The sequence below is a fragment of the Oryctolagus cuniculus genome, chromosome 1, assembly GCF_964237555.1.
Source record: "Oryctolagus cuniculus chromosome 1, mOryCun1.1, whole genome shotgun sequence".
Classification (NCBI taxonomy): domain Eukaryota; kingdom Metazoa; phylum Chordata; class Mammalia; order Lagomorpha; family Leporidae; genus Oryctolagus; species Oryctolagus cuniculus.
The window spans coordinates 224,282,795-224,307,129 of NC_091432.1; the positions used below are offsets into that span (position 1 = coordinate 224,282,795).

Below are 24,335 nucleotides of genomic sequence, written 5' to 3' on the forward strand. Positions count from 1 at the left end.
TGAAACAGAATGAATGACTTAACGAGGCTCTGCGGGCTGCAGTGCTGGCTGAGCTCCGAGTCCGGGTGGGTGCAGCCCGGCTCCAGGTCCTGGCCCCAGCTCCAGCGCAGCACCTGAGAGCTCCGGGCTGGCTGAACGCCCCGGGACGGGGTACCGGAGCCTTCTGCCCACACCCCTCTGGCCAGCTTCCGGTTGGAAAAAGCATTAAGGGAGAAACCACGTTCCTCTGTCCTGGAGAAGTGGGGAGCATGCTCGGAACAAAGACACGGCATGAGCCCCGTGAGAAGCACGGCTTTATTAGCGGCTGAACGCGTCTCTAGGAGCCTGGTCTGCTGGGGCCGGATGTTCCCGGGTGGGCTCCCCCCGGCCTGAGCTGCGGAGAGGGAGAGAAGAGAAGAGACTGTGAGTCCAAAGGCAGCCAGGTCTCTGGCAGTTAGAGGCCGGACTGCTACTCTGACACCTGTCAGTCATGCTGCAGCAACAGTCCACATTTCTACAAGACGCCAACACGGTCATTAGGACCCATGCATTCAGGAGTTGTTCACGAAATGCCTACTACGTGCCAGGCACCGGTTGCTGTATTTCTCACGAGTGAAAACAGCACAGAAACCGGAACTGGGAAAAGCTCTGATGACCCAGCAAATGGGCCTCTCCCTGCCCAGGGGCGGAAGCACGAGCCCTGGCCCTGCACCCGACCCTCACCCCCCAGTGGCCTTCAGGGACTTCACCTCCAGGTTTCCTCTGGCCTTCCGCAGCACTTTGTGGGTCACGACCACTGCGGAGAAAGCAGAGAGCGGCGAGATTAGAGGCAGTGGCTAGGAGGGCGGTGCCAGTGCCAGTGCCAATGCCAAAGCCCCACCCCCACCCCCACCTCAGAGGCTTCACACAGGTGGGCTGGACCGCCCAGAGCATCCTGACCAGACAGAGGTAGGAAGGCCCAGTTGTCCCACCACAAACCCCAGGACCCAAATAACCCCCCCAGAGAGGGCAGGCCCCGGGCACGCTCTTCTGACACGGACTCAGCCCTGCACAGCAGCCGGTCCCCCAGGGGCACGCTCAGGAGAGGCGCGCTGGGGTGGCTTTGGGGAAATATTTATTTCTTGCCTCACAGAAAGTTCCACCTGGAGGTGACAAAGTCTACTTGCAGTGTGTGACATTGAGGGAAGGGACAGACAGTGTGGACTGCTTTTAAATGAGAAGCGAATCTCCACGCTGGCCGCTGCCTCTGTGTCCCCACCCCCACCCCCTGCTACAGAGCAGAGGGGCTCGGCTCTGCAGGGTCCTGGCCCTCGGACACGCGCGCCGGTGAGTTTGTATTTTCCTGGGGACTGGACCACAGCTTTCCCGAGATTCACCAAGGGATCCGTGACCCAGAAAAGATGAACTATCGCGGCAGTGGAGGTTAAAAATAACTGTGAAAGAGGACGGAATGTTCTAGAGAACACACTCCCTGTGGCAGAGCTAAGGGTCACCCGGCCCAAGTCTGGAAGGGGCCCTTATGGGCAGGGCGGCTGGCAGAGCACACGGTGGCTCGGACCCAGGACTGCCCGACCTGGTCCCAGGCTCCTCCCACATGAGCAGATGCTGGCAAGGAAGACGGCAGCCTAGGGGTGCCCACCCAGGGCATCTGTGCAGGAAAGTCGCTGTCCTCTCAGTCTTTCTGTCTAATACACACTCCAAGAAGAGCTGTGCACGGCTCTCCCCGCACAGGCCAGCATTGCGGGGCCGCTTCTAAGAACAGAACGTGGACTACTGCCAAGCACGGGTTCTCCTTAGCCGTCCCCAGGAAGCTTCCGACTCCGTGACACTGGCAGAGCCTCCGACACGTGCAGAGGCTCCGGCACAGAGGCTGGGGAGACGCTGTGGCACCGCAGGGAGACCCAAACACGAGCAAGCAGCCTGAGCGCTGGCCCAAGGCCCTGGGTCATGGGGGGGTCAAGACCTGCCGGGTCTCGAGGGATGAGCAGGAGTTAGTCAGAAAAAGTTAGTCTCCTACTCAGGCGGATGACCTCGTGGCCCCAAGGCCGCACTCCCAGAACAAGAAAGAACCAAACGTCTGCGGACATGCTTAGGACATACCAAGGCTTTTGCCTGAGTGAGAGCGGGAAGGAGGAGGGAGCAGGTGGCAAGGAGCCTCGTGGGCTGCCCTCAGGGAGCAGCAGCAGGGATGACCTGTGACAGGCATGTGCCAGGGTGGCTCACTGAAAACCCCACCCCCACCCTAACTTTGCAAGTAAGGATCTGAGGCTCAGAGGCAGAGTGAGTGACCTGCGGCAGGGTTCTCGGGTGTTCAAGGGACCCCCTTTCTTCACACTCCACTGGACTCTGGCAGGAGGTGGCGTGCCTGATGCAGACAGGGACTGGCCCTGGCCCTGGCCATTCCCTGCTACCCCGTGGGGAGCAAAGGGAGGCAACAAGGCCACCTTTTACTCAGTCACCTCAATTTTTAATTACTGTCCATTTTCATTTTATTTGAAAGGCGGCAAGAAAGAGAGAAACAGAGAGATCTATCTTCCATCTGCTGGTTCACTCCAAATGCTTGTAGCAGCCACAGCTGTGCTAGGCTGAAGCCAGGAGCCCAGAACTCCATTCAGGTACCCCATGCAGGTGGCAAGGACCTGGGTACTTGAGGCATCACCTATTGCCTCCCAGGGTGTGCAGGAGCAGGAAGCTGGATAGGAAGAGGAGCCAGGACTCAGAGCAGGCACTGGGATTCAGGATGTGAGTGTGCTAAGTGGCAACTTAAGCCACGGTGCCAAACACCTGCCCCTACTTGGTCACCTGAGAGCCAGCAACAGACCTGTGAGACTGGCAGGGTTCGGGGAAATTTCCAATGAGCCGCAGAGCCCAGCACAGGAGGAGGAGTTGCAGGCCCCAGTCAGCCACCAGGTGCGCACGCTGGGCCAGGCCACGCCCACTCTGTGCCAGACCTTGGTGGTACGAGCTAGGAGACCCCATTTTGGCAGGGGGAATGCTGCGAGAAGACCGTGACTTTCTTACAGGACTGATTTGCCACCACCACGCACAGGATTCAGCCTGGCGTAATGAACAGAAAGACGAAGACAACATTTGCTGGGCGTCGACTCCATCCTGAGGTCACGCCAGCACAGTGCGGCTTAGGCAGCATGTCACCCCTGGCTTGACAGACGAGGAAGGGAGGCACTTTTTCTAGAGCTGCGGTCAGAGCCCAGGCCACCTGGACAGTCTGAGTCGTCTGCAAGCTCCGAGTTCAAGCCATTCCATGTAGGTGACCCAGGGCACTGGAGAACCAGCTGTGCCCACGCATGAGTCTGTGCCCACTGCCCAGAACACCAGGGCCCGTGTTCGGCCCCCTTGAGCTGCCTCGGTAACTTGACCCGCGGGAAGCTAATTCTGCCTCCTTCTGAAACGTCCTCACCTGAAACGCGCCCTGTGCGTGTCCGAGGCTGCAGACGCGCAGGGGCAGAGGGTGCTGCTGTTCCCGGACTTGGCTGAGCAAAGCATCACTTCCTGGCCCTGCTGCTCACACAGTCCCGCTCAACATGACCTCCGCTGGCACTGTCCAGCCCCTCCACCTGGCTCCCTCCCACGCTACAGTTCTTCGAATGCACCAGTGGGCCAGGTCAGTCCCTGCTGCTGCTCCCTGAGGGCAGCCCATGAGGCTCCTGGTAACCTCCTCTCTGCCCCATCTCTCACTCAGGCAAAAGCCTCGGTATGTCCTAAGCATGTCCCCAAACGTTTGGTTCTCTCTCTCTCTCTCTCTTTTTTTTTTTTAAGATTTATTTATTTATTTGAAAGTCAGAGCTACACAGAGAGAGGAGAGGCAGAGAGAGGGGTCTTCCATCTGATGGTTCACTCCCCAGCTGGCCACAACAGCTGGAGCTACACAGATCCGATGCCAGGAACCAGGAGCTTCTTTCAGGTCTCCCAGACGGGTGCAGGAGCCCAAGGACTTGAACCATCTTCTACTGCTTTTCCAGGCCATAGCAGAGCTGGATCGGAAGAGGAGCAGCCGTACTCAAACTGGCTTCCATATGGGATGCCGGCGCTTCAGGCCAGGGCATTAACCTGCTGCCCCACAGCGCCGGCCCCGGCCCCGGTTCTCTCTTATTTTGGGGAGTACAGCCCTGGGGCCATGAGGTCATCCACCATGGCAGGAGACTAACTGTCTAACTCCTGCTCATCCCAGAAGGTTCCCGGGCTAAGGAGAAACTGCACTTGGCAACAGTCCACATTCTGTGCTTCTCAGAAGTGGTGCGGCAACACTGGCCTTTCAGGAGAGAGACATGCAGAGCACACCGGCCCCCCATATGGGAAGACACCATGGTCGGCCTTTCCCCTACCACAGGGAAACTGGCGTGCAGACGGCAGGAGGCCCAGCTGGGGCTGTGCTGCCCGCGGCCCCGATGGAAACCGCTCCTCTGAACACACATGGCCGGGGGAGATGAGTGCCGGGGCTTGAACCATGTGTGCAGGTGCCTGGCCTCCAACTCGAGTTTCTGCGTGGCCTGGAGAACATTTCTTGCATCCGCACCCCTGCCCTTGGGCCCCCACGCTCCTGGCCAAGGTCCTCCTCCTTCCCTGGCTGCCAGTGTGCCCGCCTCCTCTGCTCGGGGGCACCAGCCCCAGCAAACCTTTCTTGCACATGGATGTGACAGGCGGATCCTCTGCCCGACACACATCTGCCCTTAGCCGGCCACCTGAGGCCCTGCCCAGCGCAGCCCTGGCCTCCCACTCGGCTTCCACCTCTGTGATTGCCAGGCCCCTTCCACGTGGTGACGCCTGCTCATCCCTTCACGCTACACCCAGCCGTCACCTGGCCCACCCTCCCAGGGCACCTCCCAGGGCAGGGCAGCACCCACCCCACTCCCACCTCGGCACCCCTATAATCCCCCCAGCCTGAGCCCTCAGAGCCAAGCCGCCACACTATCTCCCCAGCATGGCAGCCCCTGGCCCTGAGGGCCCTTCTACATAGCGGGGTGGCATGAGCAGGCCTCTGTGCACGGGGCGGGATGGATGGGGTGTGAAACGCAACCCAGAGCCAGGGCGCACGCTGCTTACGCTGATCAAAGATCACTTTTTCCTGGTGCTTGCTCTGCTGCAGAAGCTTCAGGGTGCTTTGCAACCTCTTCTCTTGTTCAATCAGCTTCTTGTGCAGCTTGGAGATCTCGGCCTTCATTTCTCCCATCTAAAGAGAAGAGAAGAATCAGGAAAACGGACTGCAAGTGCCACAGTCCTATTACTCAGCAAGAATTACAGAAATGCACAAGACATGCTCCATCGCACAGACATCTGGATAAAAATAGGAGGCCTTTTTCCTGCCGATCGGACTGGCAAAGCTGCACGAACCCCAGCGAGGGTGAGGGCAGTGCTCGCCTGGCCGCTGGGGGAGCTGCCACTCGGCACAGCCCAGCTGCGCAGTCCTGACAAGAGCCACCCAACTGCCAAAGGCCCTGAACCACAGGCCCAGCACTTCTGGCATTTTCTCCAGAAATAATAAGCAATACAAGCACAGAAGACGCCTGCATGCAAGGATGTTCGTCTCAGCATCGTTTGTGGTAGGGAAAAACAATGAGCCTGATTCGTTTCAATATGGATCTGGGGAAATAATTCACGACACTTCCGTACAACGGAGTAATTCTGCAGCTATTAGCAGTGATGCTGTTGGGCTCTTATTTACTGATATCAAAAGACTCCCGTGATCAGTGACAGAGCCCGGAATGACGCGTGCTGCACAGAAGGCGCCCCTGCCTCCCAGAACCGAGCACACGGCATCTGCACTCTCCAGTACACACTCTGAGCGACATCGAATGTTAAACAGCGACAGCTTCCGAGAGAGAGCTCAAAAGGTGTTTAGCTTTCTTTTTTTAACTTAAAAACCATAATGGTAATTTTTCAAAAAGATTTACTTACTTATCTGAAAGACACAGTTATAGAGAGGCAGAAGTACAGAGAAAGAGGTCTGCCATCCACTGACTCATAATGGCCAGAGCTGCGCCAATCTGAAGCCAGGAGCCAGGAGCTTCCTCCAGGTCTCCCACACAGGTGCAGGGGCCCAAGGACTTGGGCCACCTTCTACTACTACCCCAGACCCTAGCAGAGAGCTGGATTGGAAGTGGAGCAGTCGGGACTTGAACTGGCACCCATATGGGATGTCAGCACTAAAGGAGGCAACTTTACCAGCTACACCACAGTACCAGTCCCCATAATGATAATTTTAACACTTTTAATGTTTAAACTTGAAAAAGATAATATGAAAGGGGCGAGCGTTTGGCACAGAGATGAACCTGCTGCTTGGGATGTCTGCATTCCACATCAGAGTGCCAGGTTCAAGTCTCAGCTCCACTTCTGACTCTGTCCTCCTGCCAATGCCCTAGGGAGCAGCAGGTGATGGCTCAAGTGCTTTGAGTCCCTGCCACCCACTCGGGAAACCCAGATACAGTCCTAGTTACAGGCTGCTAGCTTTAGCCTTGCTTGCCCAACCCTGGCTGTTGTGGGCATTTGGGGAGTGAACCAGAAGAAGGGAGGGAGTGCTCTCTCTTTCAAAGAAATTAATTATTTTAGAGACTAAAAAAAAGATGCTATAAAAGTATGATTAGGAGAGCAGGGACCCACTAGGGGAAACTATTGTAATTCTGCATAGTAGAAAGCAGATGGGTCCCCTGGGGTAACATACACACACGAGGGGGCCTCCTTTACTCAGGCCCCTTCAGCCAACTCGGAGGGTTAGGGGCACTTCCCTTCCTCTCATCAAACGCCCTGGCACTGGCTCCTCTTGGTGACACACAAACATCTCTGTTCCCAAGAGGACAGATGTTGAGTCGGCAGCTTAAGACTCCCTCGGTTTGCTCCCACCCTTGGTTACGGTAGTTGGACTTGTAATCAAATCACACAACTTAATTCCACGTTAGGCAAACGCATGAAATCCACGTACGATGAGAGAGAACGAGCTGTGCAGGAACTAACCCGTGCCCCAGGAACGACCCGACAAAGGCGTCACTAAGACACACTCCGGCGAATCAGGGGTGGAGGGACATGTGGGAGGAACATCATCTGGAAGCAGCCGATGTTCAAATTGCTTTGCAATTTTCCCTTCATCCTAGGCAAACAAAATTGCAGGTGACAGGCATCCATTATGGATGTGCTCCACGAAAGCACGGGAGACGTGGAACTCTAATCTGCAGACCCACATCCAAAGACAACACACAAGGAACAGCAAATCAATGAGCACTTCCCTGCTCTAAGTGAAACTCACGTCTCTGTGTCATTCTGTGACTCCCCGCCTTCACCTGCTTTTCAGATTAACCAATCATGTCAGGTCAAGGACTTCGGGGCTCTCCCCATCACACCCTCGCTTATGCAGTAGGTCTGCTTCCATGCTCCTCCTCAGACTAGGAGCTCACAGGACTTGGGCTCCGGTCGTGGCTCCCTAGGACGCACATTCTGGGACAAAGTCACTCCGGAGTCACAGTTTTTCTCCCAGAGCTGTCAAATCGGAACAGCCATGCCTGACCCTCTGTCACACTGCGGTAGGGGTAGGGGGAGACTCACTTCACACCCTGCCTGGCTAACCCTTTCCTCGTTCTACAGTCCGCTCAGGTGTCACCTCCTCCAGGGTGCTTGCCTGGCAGCCCTCCGCACCAGGAGCCCAGGCTGGTCCCTGCTCCCCCAGGCACCCATGGTACCCAGTGACTGTAGGAGCTGGTCACTTTCCTGGTTGCCTCCCCTTCCAACTACAAGCTCATCTCTTCCCATTGATCTCCCGTGCCTGGTGCAGAGTAGATGCTGTGGCACCGCTGGCCAGCTGGTGGGTTAACTTTCATTGGTGCTCTATCACTTTCTATCCAACACTTACAACAAGGAGCTTTTCAGACGAATTTGTCTACTGCTCCACTGGGTTCATTCTCACAGAATGGTGACACCACGGGGTTCCAAAGCACAGCTCTGTCACCACCCAGCTGCACGATGCAGAGGCCAGCCATGCAACCCTTGGAGTTTCATTAGCTACTTCTGGAAGATGGGAATCACAATGCCTAACTCCTTGAAGGTCACGATACAGGATAAAATGTGATGTGGGGTGTCAGCACGAGCCTGGTAACCAGGAGAAGCTCAACAGAAATTGACCACAGTCAGAGCCAAGCACAGAGCTGGAACCACAACCACCCCCCAGGACGCTGCAGAATTCTCTATTCAGTGTCTGCCTGACTTCTAGACCAAGTTTTTATCCACTTATTTTCCTTTATATGATGAAAAAAATCTCAAAAATGTACAAAAGTAGAAAGAATTGGATAATGAACCCCAGGTACAGCCAAACTACACCCCTGCTCACCCTCTCCCCAGAATATACTGTAACCAACTCTAGAAGCCGTTTGTACTCTGCCATGCATAAAATGGGTTAGGATCTATCTCTAGAAGAAAACAATCTTTTTTTTTTCCTTTTTGAAAAGCCACAATACCATCACATCTAGAAGTTTTAATTCCTTAGGACCACCTAAGCAGGATTCAGTGGACACATTTCCCTGACTGCTTCATGATTTCATTTTTAAAATAACTGGTTTAATTCAGGACCAAATAAAATCCCCACTTTGCATGTGCTTGTTAGCACTTCCATTTCTCTTAATGCCATGGTCCTCAGACTTACCCAGAGGCCCTGTAATGACAGACTCTGGGGCCACTGGGTCTGTCGAGGGCAAGGCCTGAGAATTTGCAATTTTCACCTGTTTCCTGGTGCTGCTGATGCTGCAGGGCCAGCACACACACTCAGAACCACAATCTACAGGCTCCCTCTAGCTACCCCTTTCCCTTTCTTTCTAGGATGAACTATGTGTTAAGCTCAACTTGTGTATCACCTGTCCCGGGTCTAGAATCAAACCATTTCTCTCAGGATCCCTAGTTTCTTTTAACGGGAAAAGGGATTTAGAAACCACAAATTTGGGGCTGGTGTTGTGGCACAGCAGGTTAAGCTGCCACCATGATGCCAGCATACCACATGGTTGCCAGTTCAAGTCCTGGCTGCTCCACTTCGTATCTAGCTAGCTCTCTGCTAATGCACCTGGGAAAGCAGAGGAAGATGGCCCAAGTACTTGGGCCTCTGCCACCCATATGGGAGACCTGGATGAAGCTCCTGGCTCCTGGCTCCTGGCTTTGTCTCAACCCAGTCCTGGCTGTTACAGCTATTTGGGGAGTGAATCAGTGGATGGAAGATCCCTCCATCTCTTTCTCTCTCTCTCTCTCTCTCTCTCTCTCTCTCTCTCTCTCTCTCTCTCTCTCCATCACTGTCTCTTTCTCTGTAGCTCTGCCTTTCAAACAAAAATAAATTTTTAACAAAAGGAAAAGAAAAAGAAGCTACAGTTTGGACACTAGGGGTGCTCCACGGTACTAGATAGGGCAGCATTTCTTAAGCCTTTCACATGCAGAGTTGGCAAGGTTTTTTTTTTTTTGACAGGCAAAGTGGATAGTGAGAGAGAGACAGAGAGAAAGGTCTTCCTTTGCCGTTGGTTCACCCTCCAATGGCCACCACAGCTGGCACGCTGTGGCCGGCGCACCATGCTGATCAGAAGGCAGGAGCCAGGTGCTTCTCCTGGTCTCCCATGGGGTGCAGGGCCCAAGCACTTGGGCCATCCTCCACGGCACTCCCGGGCCACAGCAGAGAGCTGGCCTGGAAGAGGGGCAACCGGGACAGAATCTGGCGCCCCAACCGGGACTAGAACCCGGTGTGCCGGCGCCGCTAGGTGGAAGATTAGCCTATTGAGCTGCGGCGCCAGCTGGCAAATTCGTAAATAGAAAATATATCATGAGTTTATGGTGACATTTTCACTTTAGGATTACAGAGTCTTTAGTTCTTTGCTTCTTTATTTGTATCTCATTTCTCTTACAGTAAAAATATCTTAGTTCCTAATGACATTATTTGTTTTATCTTACAATAGAAATAGTTTCAGAAGACCAATAACAGTATTATTATGAGCAACATTTATACTTTTTTTGCCTTTCAAATATTTCTACCAGGAATGTAGGGTCAAATGACTGTGTTTTAGTCGCTGAAACGTTTCTTCCTTGTGTCACATAAAATAAGGCTTGTTTGTTTAACCTTGTTATGGATTTTTAGAAACTGCTTTTCTCTTCTGTTTTGTTTTATTCACAACTCTGTAAAGGATTTACATAGTTTCCAAGTCAAGCCTATAAACCAAGATCTACTCAGAGAAATTCAGTTTCCCTCCCTGTCCCCACATCCCTTCAAATCCCTGCTGGTAGCTTTGGGATCCGCAAGGAGAAAAGGCCTATACTTCTGGGAATAGAGTCCCTACTTGCACTTCCGGGGAAGAAAAGTCCTTGTCAAGGTCCCCACGGGTGCCCAAAGGTCAACCAGTGAGGATCAGACCTGCCTCAACCTTTAATCCCCATGCCCTGTATCTATAAAAGGAGCCCTCTCAACCTCTGACGCGCAACTTCCCCGGGCCCTGCTCTGTTGGGACCGGGAAACCTCACCCAGGAGCAGAACCCCAATAAAAGCTCGTGAATTAATAGATTTGTCTGCCTGGGAAGATTTGTTACGCGCCAGACACCTTGCGCCTACAAGTACCCTATTTTGTTGTCACCTATCCTCCAGTTTTAAGATTATTATAAGTAGAACAATTCCAAGATGGCAGATTAGGGAATGACATATTGCACTAGGCTAGGGATAAATATATATTAAAAAAAAAAAAAAAAAAAAAAAAAAGGAAGGGAGAGGAAACCACACTGGGAATTCTACAAGAGGAAGAGGAGAGAATGGAGAAGACACAGTTCAAGTCTCAAGAGGATAAAACTGTCAATCCACAGTACCGTACTCTGCAAAGCTCTCATTTATGAATGAAGGTAAAATAAAGACCTTACATAACAAACAGAAATTGAAAGAATTTGCCACCATTCATCTAGCCTTGCAAAGACTGCTTACGGATATGCTACATACAGAAACACAGAAAGATAGTCATCATTATGAAAAGAATGTGAAGGCTGAAAATCCCCCAGTAAAAGTACAAAACAAATCCAAAGTAAACAACAGGAATATTTATGGAAAAATGACAGGGCCAAGTTGTTACTTATCAAATAGTCACCTTGAATGAAAATGGTCTCAACTCTACAGTTAAAAGATACAGACTGGCCAAAAAGATTAAAAAATAAGACCCATCTATTTGCTGCCTACAAGAAACACATCTGACCAACAAAGGCACGCACAGACTGAAAGTGGAAGGATGGAAAAAGATATTCCATGTTAACGGAAAGCAAAAAAGGGCAGATGTTGCCATCCTAATATCAGACCAAATAGACTTTAACAGGAAAACTGTTAAAAGAGACAAAGAAGGGCACTATGTAATGATTAAAGGATCAATTCAACAGGAAGATGTGACTATAATAAATGTATACACACCCAATTACAGGGCACCTGGCTATTTAAAAGAAATGTTGGCCGGCACCGTGGCTCAATAGGCTAATCCTCCGCCTAGCGGCACCGGCACACCAGGTTGTAGTCCCTGTCGGGGCGCCGGATTCTGTCCCGGTTGCCCCTCTTCCAGGCCAGCTCTCTGCTGTGGCCAGGGAGTGCCGTGGAGGATGGCCCAAGTGCTTGGGCCCTGCACCCCATGGGAGACCAGGAGAAGTACCTGGCTCCTGCCTTCGGATTAGCGTGGTGCGCCGGCCGTGGCGGCCATTGGAGGGTGAACCAACGGCAAAAGGAAGACCTTTCTGTCTCTCTCTCTCTCACTGTCCACTCTGCCTGTCAAAAAAAAAAAAAAAAGAAAAAAAAGAAAAAAAAGAAAAAAAGAAATGTTAATTGATCAAAAGGGAAACAGACTCCAATACAATAGTAACGGGGAACTTCAACATCCCACTTTCATCAATGGACAGATCAACTAGACAGAAAATCAACAAAGAAACAACACAGCTAATTGACACTACGAACCAAATAGACCTAACTGATATCTACAGAACTTCTCACCTCACAGTTACAGAATACACATTCTTCTCATCAATGCAAGGAACTTTATCTAGGATAGACCAAATGCTAGGCCATAAAGCAAGTCTCAGCAAATTCAAAAAAATCAAAATCATACCATGCATCTTCGCTGACCACAATGGATTGAAGGTGGGAATCAAAAACTCAAGAATCTCTAGATCATATGCAAGCACATGGACACAGAACAACATATTCCTGAATGAACAATGAGTCATACAAGAAAAAAATTTCTGGAAATGAATGAAGGCAATAGTACATCATATCAAAACTTATGTGATACAGCAAAAGCAGTGTTAAGAGCAAAGTTCATAGCATTTTGGGCTTACATGAAGAAACTGGAAAGGTACCAAATTAATGAGCTATCAATGTATCTCAGAGACCTAGAAAAGCAACAATAAACCAAACCCCAAATTAGTAGGAGGAAATAAATTATTAAAATTAGAGAATAAGGGGCAGTGCCGTGGCACATATTAATCTTTTGCCTGCAGTACCAGCATCCCATATGGATACTGGTTCTAGTCCCAGCTGTTCCTCTTCCAATTCAGCTCTCTGCTATGGCCTGGGGAAGCAGTAGAACATGGCCCAAGTCCTTGGGCCCCTGCACCCACGTGGTAGGACTGCAAGAAGCTCCTGGCTCCTGGCTTCGGATCGGCGCATCTCTGGCCATTGTGGCTATTTGGGGAGTGAACCAATGGAAGGAAGACCTTTCTCTCTGTCTCTTCCTCTCACTGTCTGTAACTCTACCTCTCAAATAAATAAAAATCTTAAAAATAAATAAATAAATTAGAGAATAAACAAAATTGAAGCAAAAAATACAAAAGATCAGCAAAATGAAGAGCTGGTTTTTTGAAAAAATAAAATTGATATACCATTGGCACAACTAGCCAAAAATAAAGAAGACCCAAATTAATAAAATCATAGATGAAAAAGGAAATGTAACAATACATACCACAGAAATAAAAAAAATCATCACGAATTACTACAAGGACCTGTATGTTAACAAATTAGAAAACCTAGAAGAAATGTATAGATTCCTGGACACATAGAACCTACCTAAATTGAGTCATGAAGACACAGAAAACCTAAACAGACCTATAGCTAAGATGGAGATTGAATTGGTAATAAAGGCCCTCCCAACAAAGAAAAGCCCAGGACCAGATGGCTTCACTGCTGAATTCTACCAGACATTTAAAGAAGAACTAACTTCAATTCTTCTCAAGCTATTCAAAACAACTGAAAGCGAGGGAATCCTCCAAAACTCCTTCCAGGAAGCCTGCATCACCTTAATTCCTAAACCAGAAAAAGAGACAATAGAGAAAGAGAACTCCAGACCAATCAATATCCCTGATGACCACAGATGCAGAGATCCTCAATAAAGTATTAGCTAATTGAATCCAAAAATACATCAGAAAGATCATTCACTAGGACCAAGTGGGATTTATCCCTGGTATGTAGAGATGCTACAACATTCACAAATCAATAAATACGATACATCACATTAACAAACTGAAGAACAAAAGCCATATGGTTATCTCAACAGATGTGGAGTGTGGGGAGCAACTGGGAGCAACTCGGACTAGACTAAGTTACTGGAATTAAGACTTATTCGATGCATCTGCTCTCCCACAATATGGCGCTGGGAGAGGAGGAAACAGCTTCTACACAGCTGCCTCCAGTTCAACCAATAAACTGTAGGACCTGCTCCTGTTTGGAGGAGAGCAGCGTACTCGGCGTGTGGGTAGCAGAGTTGGGATTGGTGGAAGAGGACTATAAAGGAGGAGAGAGACAACATGCACCAGGAACATCTATCTGAAGGAACACCTGAGCAGCCCCCGAGAGAGCCGGCCAGCGGTGTGCCGCTCCCCTGTGGAAGTGGGGAAAGAGGCAGGGGGCCCGCCCCTCCACGGAGGAGGAGGGACGGTAGCCAACCCAGGAAGAACCAGCAGCAAACCCGGGAAGGGCCGAGCAGACAAAAGAACAGCGCAGGGTCCTGTGTCGTTCCTCCACGAAGAAGGGGAGCGACATAATGGTGCCGTGACTCGGATATGAAGCCTAGGCAGGGTTTAGTGTCGTTCCTCCACGAAGAGGGGGAGCGACAGTGGAGAAAGCATCTGATAAAATACAATACTCTTTCAGATGAAAACCTTAAGCAAAGTGGGTATAGAAGGAACATTCCTCAACACAATCAAGGCAATATACGACAAACCCATGGCCAACATGCTTCTGAATGGGGAAAAGCTAGAGGCATGCCCCCTAAGATCCCAAACCAGACAAGGATGCCCACTCACATCACTGCTATTTAATATCGTCCTGGAAGTTTTAGCCAGTCATTAGTCAAGAAAATGAAATTAAAGGGATACAAGATAGAAAGGAGGAAATCAAAGTATCCTTATTTGCAAACGACATGATTCTATATATAGGGGATCCAAAAGACACCACCATGAGACTACTGGAACTCAGAGGAGTTTGGTAAAGTATCAGGATATAAAATCAACACAGAAAAATCAATAGCCTTTGTATACACAGACAATACCATGGCTGAGAAAGAATTTTTAAGATCAATCTTATTCATAATAACTACAAAAAGAATTAAATACATTGAAATAAATTTAACCAAGGAAATGAAAGGTCTCTACAACAAAAATTATAAAACATTAAAGAAAGAAATAAGAGACATTAAAAAAATGGAAAAATCTTACATGCTCATGGATTGGAAAAATCAACATCAAAATGTTCATAGTACCTAAAGAATTATAGATCTCAATCAAAATATCAACAACATTCTTCGCAGATGTAGAAAAAAATGATGCTAAAATTCACATGGAAACACAAGAGACCCCAAATAGCTAAAGCAATCTTATACAACAAAAACAAAGCTAGTGTATCACAATACTAGATTTTAAGACATACTACAGGGCAGTTATAATGAAATCAGTCTGATACTGGCCAAAAAAATAGATGTTAGACCAACTGAACAGAATAGAAACTCTAGAAATCAACCCACACATCTACAACCAACTCATCTTTGACAAAGGAGCTAAAATGAATCCCTGGAGCAAGGACAGTCTCTTCACCAAATGGTGCTGAGAAAAGTGGATCTCTGCATGCAGAAGTATGAAGCAGGACCCCTGCCTTACACCTTACACAAAAATTCACTCAAAATGGATCAAAGACCTAAATCTATGACCCAATACCATCAAATTACATTTGACTGAACATTGAGGAAACTCTGTAAGACACTGGAATAGGCAAAGTTTCTTAGAAAAGACCCCAGAAGCACAGGCAATCAAAGTCAAAATTGATAAATGGCATTATGTCAAGCTGAGAAACACCAAAAAAGAAACATTCAGCAAGGGTTAACATCCAGAATGTACAAAGAGCTCAAGAAACTCAACAACAACAAAACAAGCAATCCAGTTAAGAAACAGGCAAAGGACTTGAACAGACATTTAAGAAATGAAATTCAAATGGCCAACAGACACTTGAAAAATGCTCAGGATCACTTGCCATCAGGGAAATGCAAATCAAACCCATAACAAAGTTTTACCTCACAACAGTCAGACTGACTCACATACTGAAATCAACAAACAACAAATGCTGGTGAGGATGTGGGGAAAAAGGTACTCTAATCCACTGTTAGTGGGAATGTAAACTGGTGCAGCCCCTGCGGAAGACAGTATGGAGATATCTCAGAAATCTGAATATAGACCTACCACATGATCTAGCCATCCACTCCTGGGAATTTACCCAAGTCAAAAGAAATCAGCATATGAAAGAGTTATCTGTACCCCCATGTTCACAATAGATAAGATATGGAATCAACCCAGATGCCCATCAACTGTTGACCAGATAGAAAAATTATGGTATATTTACACTATGGAGTACTACTCAGTTGTAAAAAAAAAAAATTGAAATCCTGTCTTTTGCAACAAGATGGATGCAACTGGAAACCATTACACTTAGTGAAATAAGCCAGTCCCCAAAAGATACATACCATATGTTTTCCCTGATTGGAGGTAACTAATACATTGTAATACACTGGAGTGAAATGGACATTTTGAGATTCAATGCTTGTTTACAGCCCTGTCTACATAGTGGAAGAGTGTTTTTTGTTTTTGTTTTCCCCCCTCCAATAATAAATTAAATTAAAACAGAATAGAGTTGAGAGCATCAACAGAATTGAGAAGGCAGAAGAAAGAATTTTTGAGCTTTTGAAATAATCAAGTAAAAAAAAAAAAAAAAACCAACAAAAAAAGAACAAAGATAGCCTTCCAGACTTACGGACATCATTAAATCATTAAGCAAGCAACATTCACATTGTGGATATTTCAGAAGGCACAAAGAAGGAAATGGGGCATAGAAAATATTCAATGAAATATGTGCTGAAAACTTTCTAAATGTTGGAAAAAACATGGACATCCAGGTCCAAGAAGACCCCTAATAGCTCTGACCAAAAATGTTCTTCTCTGAGATTTATCACACACAAATTCAAAAATACAAGACACAGAAGGAATTGCAAAAACACCAAGAGAAAAGCGTCAAGTCACTTAGAAGAAAATATGCATTAGATTAAAATTCTTCTCAACAGAAGTCTTGTAGGCCAGGAGAGAATGGGATGAAACATTCAAAATCCTGAAAGGAAAAATTTGCCAACCAAGAATACTATCCCTAGCAAAGCTATCCTCCAGAAATGGAGAAACAGAGACTTTCTGGAAAAGCAAAAATGGAAGGACTTCATCACCATCACCCAGACTCTACAAGAAGTGCCTAGGGGAAGTCCTACATGAGAGCGAAAGGATAAAAGCCAGCATCATGAAAACACACAAAGCGTAAACCTCCACAGCAGAGCAGACGCACAGAAGAGACAGAAGCCGGGTCCGATGATGCAGATCTCACTGTCACTTTCTTCTGGATTTCATTTGCTATATATTTAGTTAAGGACTTTTTTCCACCTTTAATAATCAGGACTATAGTTTCTAAGTTTTTTTATTGTATTCATTAGATCTTAAAATAGTATTACATTGATTTCTTAAAATGAGTTGGAAAATACTTGGTCATTCTCTATTTTCTGAAAAGACATATGATTGTGCTATTATTTCTTATTTAAATGTTTAGCAGAATTCAGCTAAATGTTTAGCAGAACTGTTCAGGATGACTTTTAAAATAAATTTAATTTCTTACATATTTATGGAGATTTTCAAAATTTTCTTTTCATGTATATTTTCTGATTTATGCTTTTAAAGAAAGAGATACACTTCAGGTAAGCTGCCAAAACTGCTGGCATAAAACTGTTTAACATCCATAACAAAATTAAAAATAGGGCTACTCTATGATCACACTACTGGGTATATATCCAAAGGAAATGAAATCAGTCCATGTAAAAGACACTGGCACCCCCATGTTAATCATGGCACTGTGCACAACAGCCAAGACAGGGGATTGACCTAAGCATCCATCAATAGGTAAACAGATAAAGGGGTGTGTGGGTGTATAACGGAATATTGTTCAGTCACTAAGAAGGATGAAATCTTGTTGTTTGTAATTACACGGACGAACCTAGAAACGCTGTTAGGTGACATAAGCCAAGCACAGAAAGGCAAATCCTGCATCTCGTTCACATACGGGATCTAAAAGAGTTGATGTCCTAGACGCTGCAGAACATAACAGTGGTCATCAGAGGACAGGCAAGGAGACAGGACAAGGGGAACAGGGAGAGGTTTTCATCATGGGGAAGTATTATAGTTGGGAGGACTAAATTCTGGAGTGCTGTCCCACAGTAGAGTGACTCTGGTTAACAACAATGCATTGTATATTTCAGAACAGTTAGAAGAGAAGATTTTCAAAGTTCTCATCACAAAGAAATGATATATGTTTGAGGTGATGGATATGCTAATTGCTCTAATTTCATCACTACCCAATGCACACATGTATTGAAACATCACATTATATCCCATAAATATGTATTAATTCTGTGTCGGTCAAAAATAAAATGAAACAAAAACACAAAGGACCAATGACACTCAGGAAAAAAACGCCAGGTAGGAAAGGACACTGGGCTGCCAGTGAAAACTTGGAAATCTGCTTCACACACATTTCACACCAAGCAAAAGGCACTGCAGGAAACATAGGCAGTGATAAAAAAGTGGCTAGAGGCAATTTAACACCACACAGGGGGTCTGTGTACACCAGCAGCCACATCACACATCCCTCCCGCGCCTCCTCTGGCCCGATCAATGACCTGAGAAGCCCTCAGAAAGAAGGGTGAGCTGTCACACACACCAACCATCCTTGGACTAACCTGGAAGTGTGGGAGGATCGATGTGGCACGTGTGTGTGTGTATTTTATATACGAGTGTATATAAATAACAACCACATTCAGGGGTGGATGTTTGACACAGTGGTTCAAGTTCTGCTTGGAACACCTGGATTCCACACGGGAGTGCCTGTTTGCGTTCTGGCTTCTCTCCTGATCCAGTCTCCTGAAGGTGACAGGTGATGACTCAAGGTCCCTGCCCCTCCCCTGGAGATTCAGACTGAGTTTAGGCTCCTGCTCCAGCCTGGCTGGCCCTGGCTGTTACAGGCACTTGGGGTGTGAACCACAGAGAGCGCTCTCTGCCTACCTGTCCCTGTCTCTCTGCCTTTCAAATAACTTGAAAACAAATTTAAAACAAAAAGCTTTTAAAAAGAACTATACTACATTCTGTCAACTTAACCAACAGCTCGTACTTGCTAAAGACAAAAGCACTGCACTGAGGGGCAGCTGTTGGTTCACACCTGTTAGCTTTAAAAATCCCAGGGCAGAGACTAGTTAGGGAGAATGGGAAGGAATTATTCAGTCATTCAAAAATAGGAAGAAACAGATACAATCCCCTGAAGGAAGACAGATCTGGGATACAGTTACCATCTGTGACACGGCTATAAAGAAACTAGCAGTGATCAGGCGGCCCTCTGCCGCTCCCATCACATTTAAGCTCTGTCTTAGAAGGAGAGGGAGAAGCCAGCCAGGGGGTGGCCAGGACATTCCAGGCAGTCAGACCACCTGGGGCACCCAAGCCTAAAAAGGAAGAGCGTGACAGGTTAGAGGGAAGAAGAGGCCAAAGGAGCTGGACCCAGCGGGCCCCACCCTCCCTCCTGACAGTCTCACCTGCCACTCCGACCAACTGACATGGGTGCTAAAGCAAGGAACGCCTGTCCTGTGCAGGAAGCAATTATCAACGTCTCTGCGCTCAGTGCACCCAAACGTCATCCCGAGAAGCCGAGAGGGAACCATCATGGCAGAGGGGGCTGTCTCACTGTCAACTCCAGCGCCAGGTCTGCTGGATCTGAGAGCCCTCCAAGGGGTTTAAGTGAAGGAGGTGACGACGTGGAATGCTAATTTCCCTCTGGGACTCCAGCAAGCACTGGCAGGTTGGGTGACTGGAGGGGGCTATCTATAGGGCCAACAGGTAGGGAGCTCTAACGCCGCCTTCTGGGTGCTTCTCTGAGAGCCAGAGTGGGTGATCACCTTGTCACCATTCCCATGTATCCCAGACGGAGATCAGGGCATGGCTTCTCCCTGGCCTGACCCTTGCCACTCCTAGGCAGTTCAGTACCAATGAACAAGGCCGTCTAAAATGCCAAGATGAAAGCTAGCAATAAGGATCGAAAAGCCAGAGAAGAGCACCTAACCTGAGAGGGACCCTGAGTAGAAAAGCGGAGCTAGCCCAGGGGCACCATCCAGGCTGGAGGCCCAGAAAAGAAACAGCAAACTCTGGGCTCAGAGGCGCATGCTGCCTCGCCAGCTGTGTGACCCTGACCACAGGCCTCAGCTCCCAGACAAAAGTCACTCAACAAAGATGTGCTGTGGGCGGGACCCACTCAGGCCAGAGCCACGGGCCGAGCCCACAGGTGCTGGAGATCAGGTCAGAAGACAGCAACACCAGGACACACACCTGCCCCTCCCTTTCACACAGACCCCACACAGAGGGCACCTCTGCTGGAGGCCAATCCTGCGCTGGGCCCGGGAGGGACTGAGACACAGGCCCAGAGGCCTCCTTGAGCTTGTGGGTCACCTGCCAGTGCCTACCTGCTCGCAGTGGAGGGTGCACTGGCCGCCTGCGGGGAGGGACACTCTCCAGAGGAGCTTCAGTAGCCTCGAGGCCTCCTCCAGGATCAGCTTGGCTGTGCTCACGCTGGTGACAAACTTGCTGAGAGGCACCGAGTGTGGATCCTGCACAGGAGGTGGGGAGAAAGCAGGTGAGAAGCTGTCACACGCGGTCTTGGAAAGGATTATGGACCAGCAAGCTTCAAGGGGCAGCGGAAACCTGCAGCTGGTGGGGCTCGTATCACAAGCCGAGCAAGATCCAGGGGCCACGCGACACCAGTGTGTTGTTCTGAAAGACGGGTGACTTAGAGATGATGAGAGAACGTCAGTGGTACTCAGTCTAATCAACACCCTTGATGAGTAGCCACGGGCATTAACAACAGGTACTACGCCAAGCAGAGGATCCGCACGGGGCCGCTCGCACTGTGGTCCTTGGAGACTCCTGGGAAAAGGAAGCCAAGGGCAACTGGACGTCCCCGTCCTCTGCAGCCCTAGTAGGTGGCCCTGCTGGCTGCAGACGTGATATCAGGGCCTGTCGAGTCTCTCTCATCCTCTCTGCTGCCAGAAGTGTATCCAAATCAGGTCAAGGCCATGAGAAAACAACGAATGTGACTCAAGGGAAATACAAAAAACAAAAAAGAAGAAGAAAAATAAATTAAAAGAGGCTTTGTCTTCACACATCATAAAACAAATAAAAAAAAAAAACACCACACATCCTTTTTAGGTATCAAGGTGACAAAAAAAAAATCTTCATTAATGAAAACGCTCAATGAAGACAAAAGCAGAGTGAGAGATGAGAAGCAATCGCTTTGGAAAGTAAATGGCACCGAGAGCCCTGGGAAGCTGACACCTTTGAACCAGCAACCTCGCTTCACACCCAGTGGTGAACGTGATCAGAGATGCAGGCACAAGGATGCAACGGTGAAGGAGTAACTGATTGACAGCGATGGCCACATGGTAGCTTAGTTGGTAACCATTAAAAGGCAAAAGATAAAAAAAAATTAAATGAGAAAAATGTGAACTGAAACATATGAAATTCATGTATTTAGGGTGGGCTTGGTAAGACTAAAGGTACGTACATCATAATTTTAACTGCTGACTTCTGGGCAGTATTTCTATAGATTTTTTTTATGCTTTTCTACCACTTCTAGCTTTCATACAACAAATATTTCAAACAAGCGAAAAGGATCTTATTAGTATATAGCTAACTTCCTCAACAAGTAGTTACCGAGCAGCTCTTCCACACCAGGCCCTACGCTCGGAGTGGCTATGAGTGGGCAAAACAGACACAAGCCCTGTCCTCCTGCAGCTATCACCTAGAGGAATGGAAGAGGTAAAATTGACTTTCTTACGCTGCAGTAAAGCAGAGGAAACACAAAGTCAAACCCGTGTCAGGAAGCAGGGGACTCAAGCAGCCTCAGTAAGAAGCCGAGCGAGGACCCAGAGACGCGACACGGGAGCTCAGGGGTCTGGAGGATGGGCCGAGTGCGCGCACCTCAAGTGCAAGGACGCCTGTAGGGTGCGGGGGAGAGGGGTGGCCAGCAAGGCTGCAGCTCGCAGCCCAGCCCGTTCTGAGTAGGGCACACGGGGGAAGGGGAGGGGACGGCAGAAGCCAGACCAGAAATCAGAAGGCCTGGGGATGACGTCACCTCGGCCCTGGGGCGGAGGACAGAAATGTCACAGGAAAGTCCTGTGCACGAAGGGGTGGGAGCTGCCCACAGCCCTGCAGCGGGCAGAGTGTCCGTGCTGTCGCAAGCCCGTCTCCCAGCGTCACTGGAGTCACAGGGGGGACGGTGCACTGTGTGAGGCCAGGACCTGAGCGCACAGGAGAACTGAGGGGCCGAGAGTGAGTGAGCTGCGAGACGGAGGCGGGCACAGGAGCAGACCTCTGTGAAGCAGCTGCCGCGACACAGGGGACAACAAGCTCTCCCTCACCCCTCCAAAAAAGTCTTCCCCAACATTCACACAACCTCTGGGCTTCGCTGGGCCACATTCCTGGTCCCTCTTCTCAGGCCCTCCTGAGCAATGAGCCAGCTTCCCATCAGCGCCCTCGGTCAGCCCTTCCACCCACCGACCCCAGTGAGCGTCTCTCCCTCCAGCTCTGGTGGTCAGCCTACCTTTGTTCCCAGCTCCTGACCCGTGGGGCTGGAGGCCTCTCGGGTTTGAATGTCCATTTCAGCAAGCAGCCTCTGGCCCTGGCCAATCTGCCTGCACAAGGCTTCGTAGTCCTCAATCAGGCCCAGGACATGGCAGCCACTCTTGCTGGCCCACGAGCAGTGGTCAGCAGCTGGGCAGGGCATGCAGAGGGTGCTGGCAGCCGAGCTGCCATTGTCACAGGAGAGGGAGTCCATGTCATTCCCAGACAGTGGAGGAGTCTCTGAAGCTGTAAAATGAGAGGCTGGATGTCAGATCCACCGAAGCAGTACCCTGAGTTCAAGGAGTTCACGATGCTGAGGCCAGCAAGGAGAGCAAAGGGAAGCCCGTCCATCCAGTGCCTTGTGACACAAGCCCGGACGGGAAGAGGGGACCAGCTCCAGGGCCTCTGTCTAACACCCTGCATGGGGCTTATCATTCATCTTGTGAGAGAGGCTCAAGCCAACTCAGCCAACGCTTGCCGACCAGAGCATGCTGGGCTGGCAGAAGAGCCCAGATGCAGCCAGATGGAAGAAGCTGGGGCTGTATTCCAGCAGGCCAAGGTCGAATGGGAACGCAGACAGGGCAGGAGCAACAGCACGGTGGTGTGGGTGGGGCAGGGAGAGGTCAGGGACGCTGGACTGAACAGGTGCCAGTTACACCACACAGAAACAATAGCCTGCTGCTTTCTGCCTTTGGAGCCACGCAAGTGAGGCGAATCATGTGGACTGCAGACAGACAGCAGGAAAGGCATCACAGACAGCCCGCCTTCATGCTGGGTCTGGAGGAGGCAGCAGGGCCTTCCCGGGCAGAGACCAGGACCGAGGGGTCTGGAAATCACAGTGAGAGGAGAGAGCAGGCCTGTGCACAGGCTGGTGCCCTGTCCAGGCAGGGCTGAGGCTGAACAGGCTCACTGGGGCTTGCTCTCAAAGAGCCTTGAAAGCCACACTAAGGGGGCTACACTTTACCCCAAGGCAAGAAGAACCCCGTGAGGTTGCACTGGGAATGGATTAACCGGCTGGGAGGAGATCACCAGCTCATACTGAGTAGCAGAAATCCCAGAGCCCTGCCAATCGCCCTCCTTTCCTTACTGCCATACCCGCATGCCAGGCCTGCTTCATACCTGACCCTGGTGTCACTGCTCGGGTGGAATCAAGCAGGTCAAATGAGCTCCCGTTTGCCACAGGGCCTTTGTCGCCATCTACAAAGTGCAAAACAAGAGAAGGAAAATAAGTAGTTTGTTTCCTTTCATCGGCACTGGAAAGAGAAGGGACTGAGAACACAGGAACACGCACACCCGCATTCATCCAAATCCTCCCCCAGCACCTGTCCTGCCAGGCCCTGAGAGGACACCAGGGCGGCAGAGTGACCAGGCCTGTCCCTTCCCTGGAAGAACCTTCTTGTCAAACAAGTGAACAGGTGGTTTCATTTCCCTGTGGTCGGGGTTCAGGGTGGGAGCTCAGGTGAGAGGCGCTGACCCCAGCAGGGCTTCCCAAAGGCTAACACCTGTGCCGTGTTTTAAGCGCAATTGTGAGCGATCCACGGGGAGGAGGAGGAAGGAAATGCCAGGTAGCAGAATCAGCAGGTGCAAGGACACAAAGGACCGGATTACCACACAGGAAAAACAGCAGATCCCACCACCACGGCCGGGCTCAGGGAAGGAGGTTGGTGGGATGCAAGGCCAGAGCCTTGGGCACTGTGGGACTCATTTAAGGGCTTTAGGCGGGGCAATGACAAGTTTGAGATCTGGGTTTTGGGCTGGCGGAATGAACTTGGAAGCTGCTGCAGTCACCGAGATGAGAGAGGAGAGTGACTTGCAATAGGTATCGGGGTGATGCATTTGAAATGCTGTAAGGAGGCAAATTCAGTAGACACTACACAGACGACCCGTGCGACGCTTTGTAACTCAGAGAGCACATTCCCATGGACAGCTCAGTGGGCGGACAGGCACTGTAACTCAGATTCATGGGAGGAAGACCAAGGGGTGGAGGAAGAAGTGATCTGCCCAGTGTAACCCAGCGTGCTGCTGGCAGAGCGCTGCCTGCGTCTGGGTCTTAGCCCTGACCTGGGCTCCTTCCCACCCCATCCCCACTCGGGGGTGTGCTGACTACACCCAGCATCTCCCAGGATTCTGGGGATGGCCGGCGC

At 49.6% G+C, this 24,335-nt stretch overlaps 1 protein-coding gene across 1 annotated transcript in view; it reads right to left on the reverse strand.

Moving 5' to 3' along the window:
- Positions 1 to 276: 276 nt before the first annotated feature.
- CDK5RAP2 (CDK5 regulatory subunit associated protein 2) overlaps positions 277 to 24,335 on the reverse strand; it is a 207,464-nt gene continuing 183,405 nt past the window's right edge. The window contains exons 33-38 of the mRNA XM_017350098.3: positions 23,311 to 23,388; positions 22,172 to 22,437; positions 20,037 to 20,180; positions 5,041 to 5,167; positions 729 to 775; positions 277 to 373 (exon numbers count right to left, since the gene is read on the reverse strand). Of these exons, the coding sequence (XP_017205587.3) occupies positions 317 to 373; positions 729 to 775; positions 5,041 to 5,167; positions 20,037 to 20,180; positions 22,172 to 22,437; positions 23,311 to 23,388 (719 nt within the window). The 3' untranslated portion in view covers positions 277 to 316. The remainder of the gene's footprint in view (positions 374 to 728; positions 776 to 5,040; positions 5,168 to 20,036; positions 20,181 to 22,171; positions 22,438 to 23,310; positions 23,389 to 24,335) is intronic.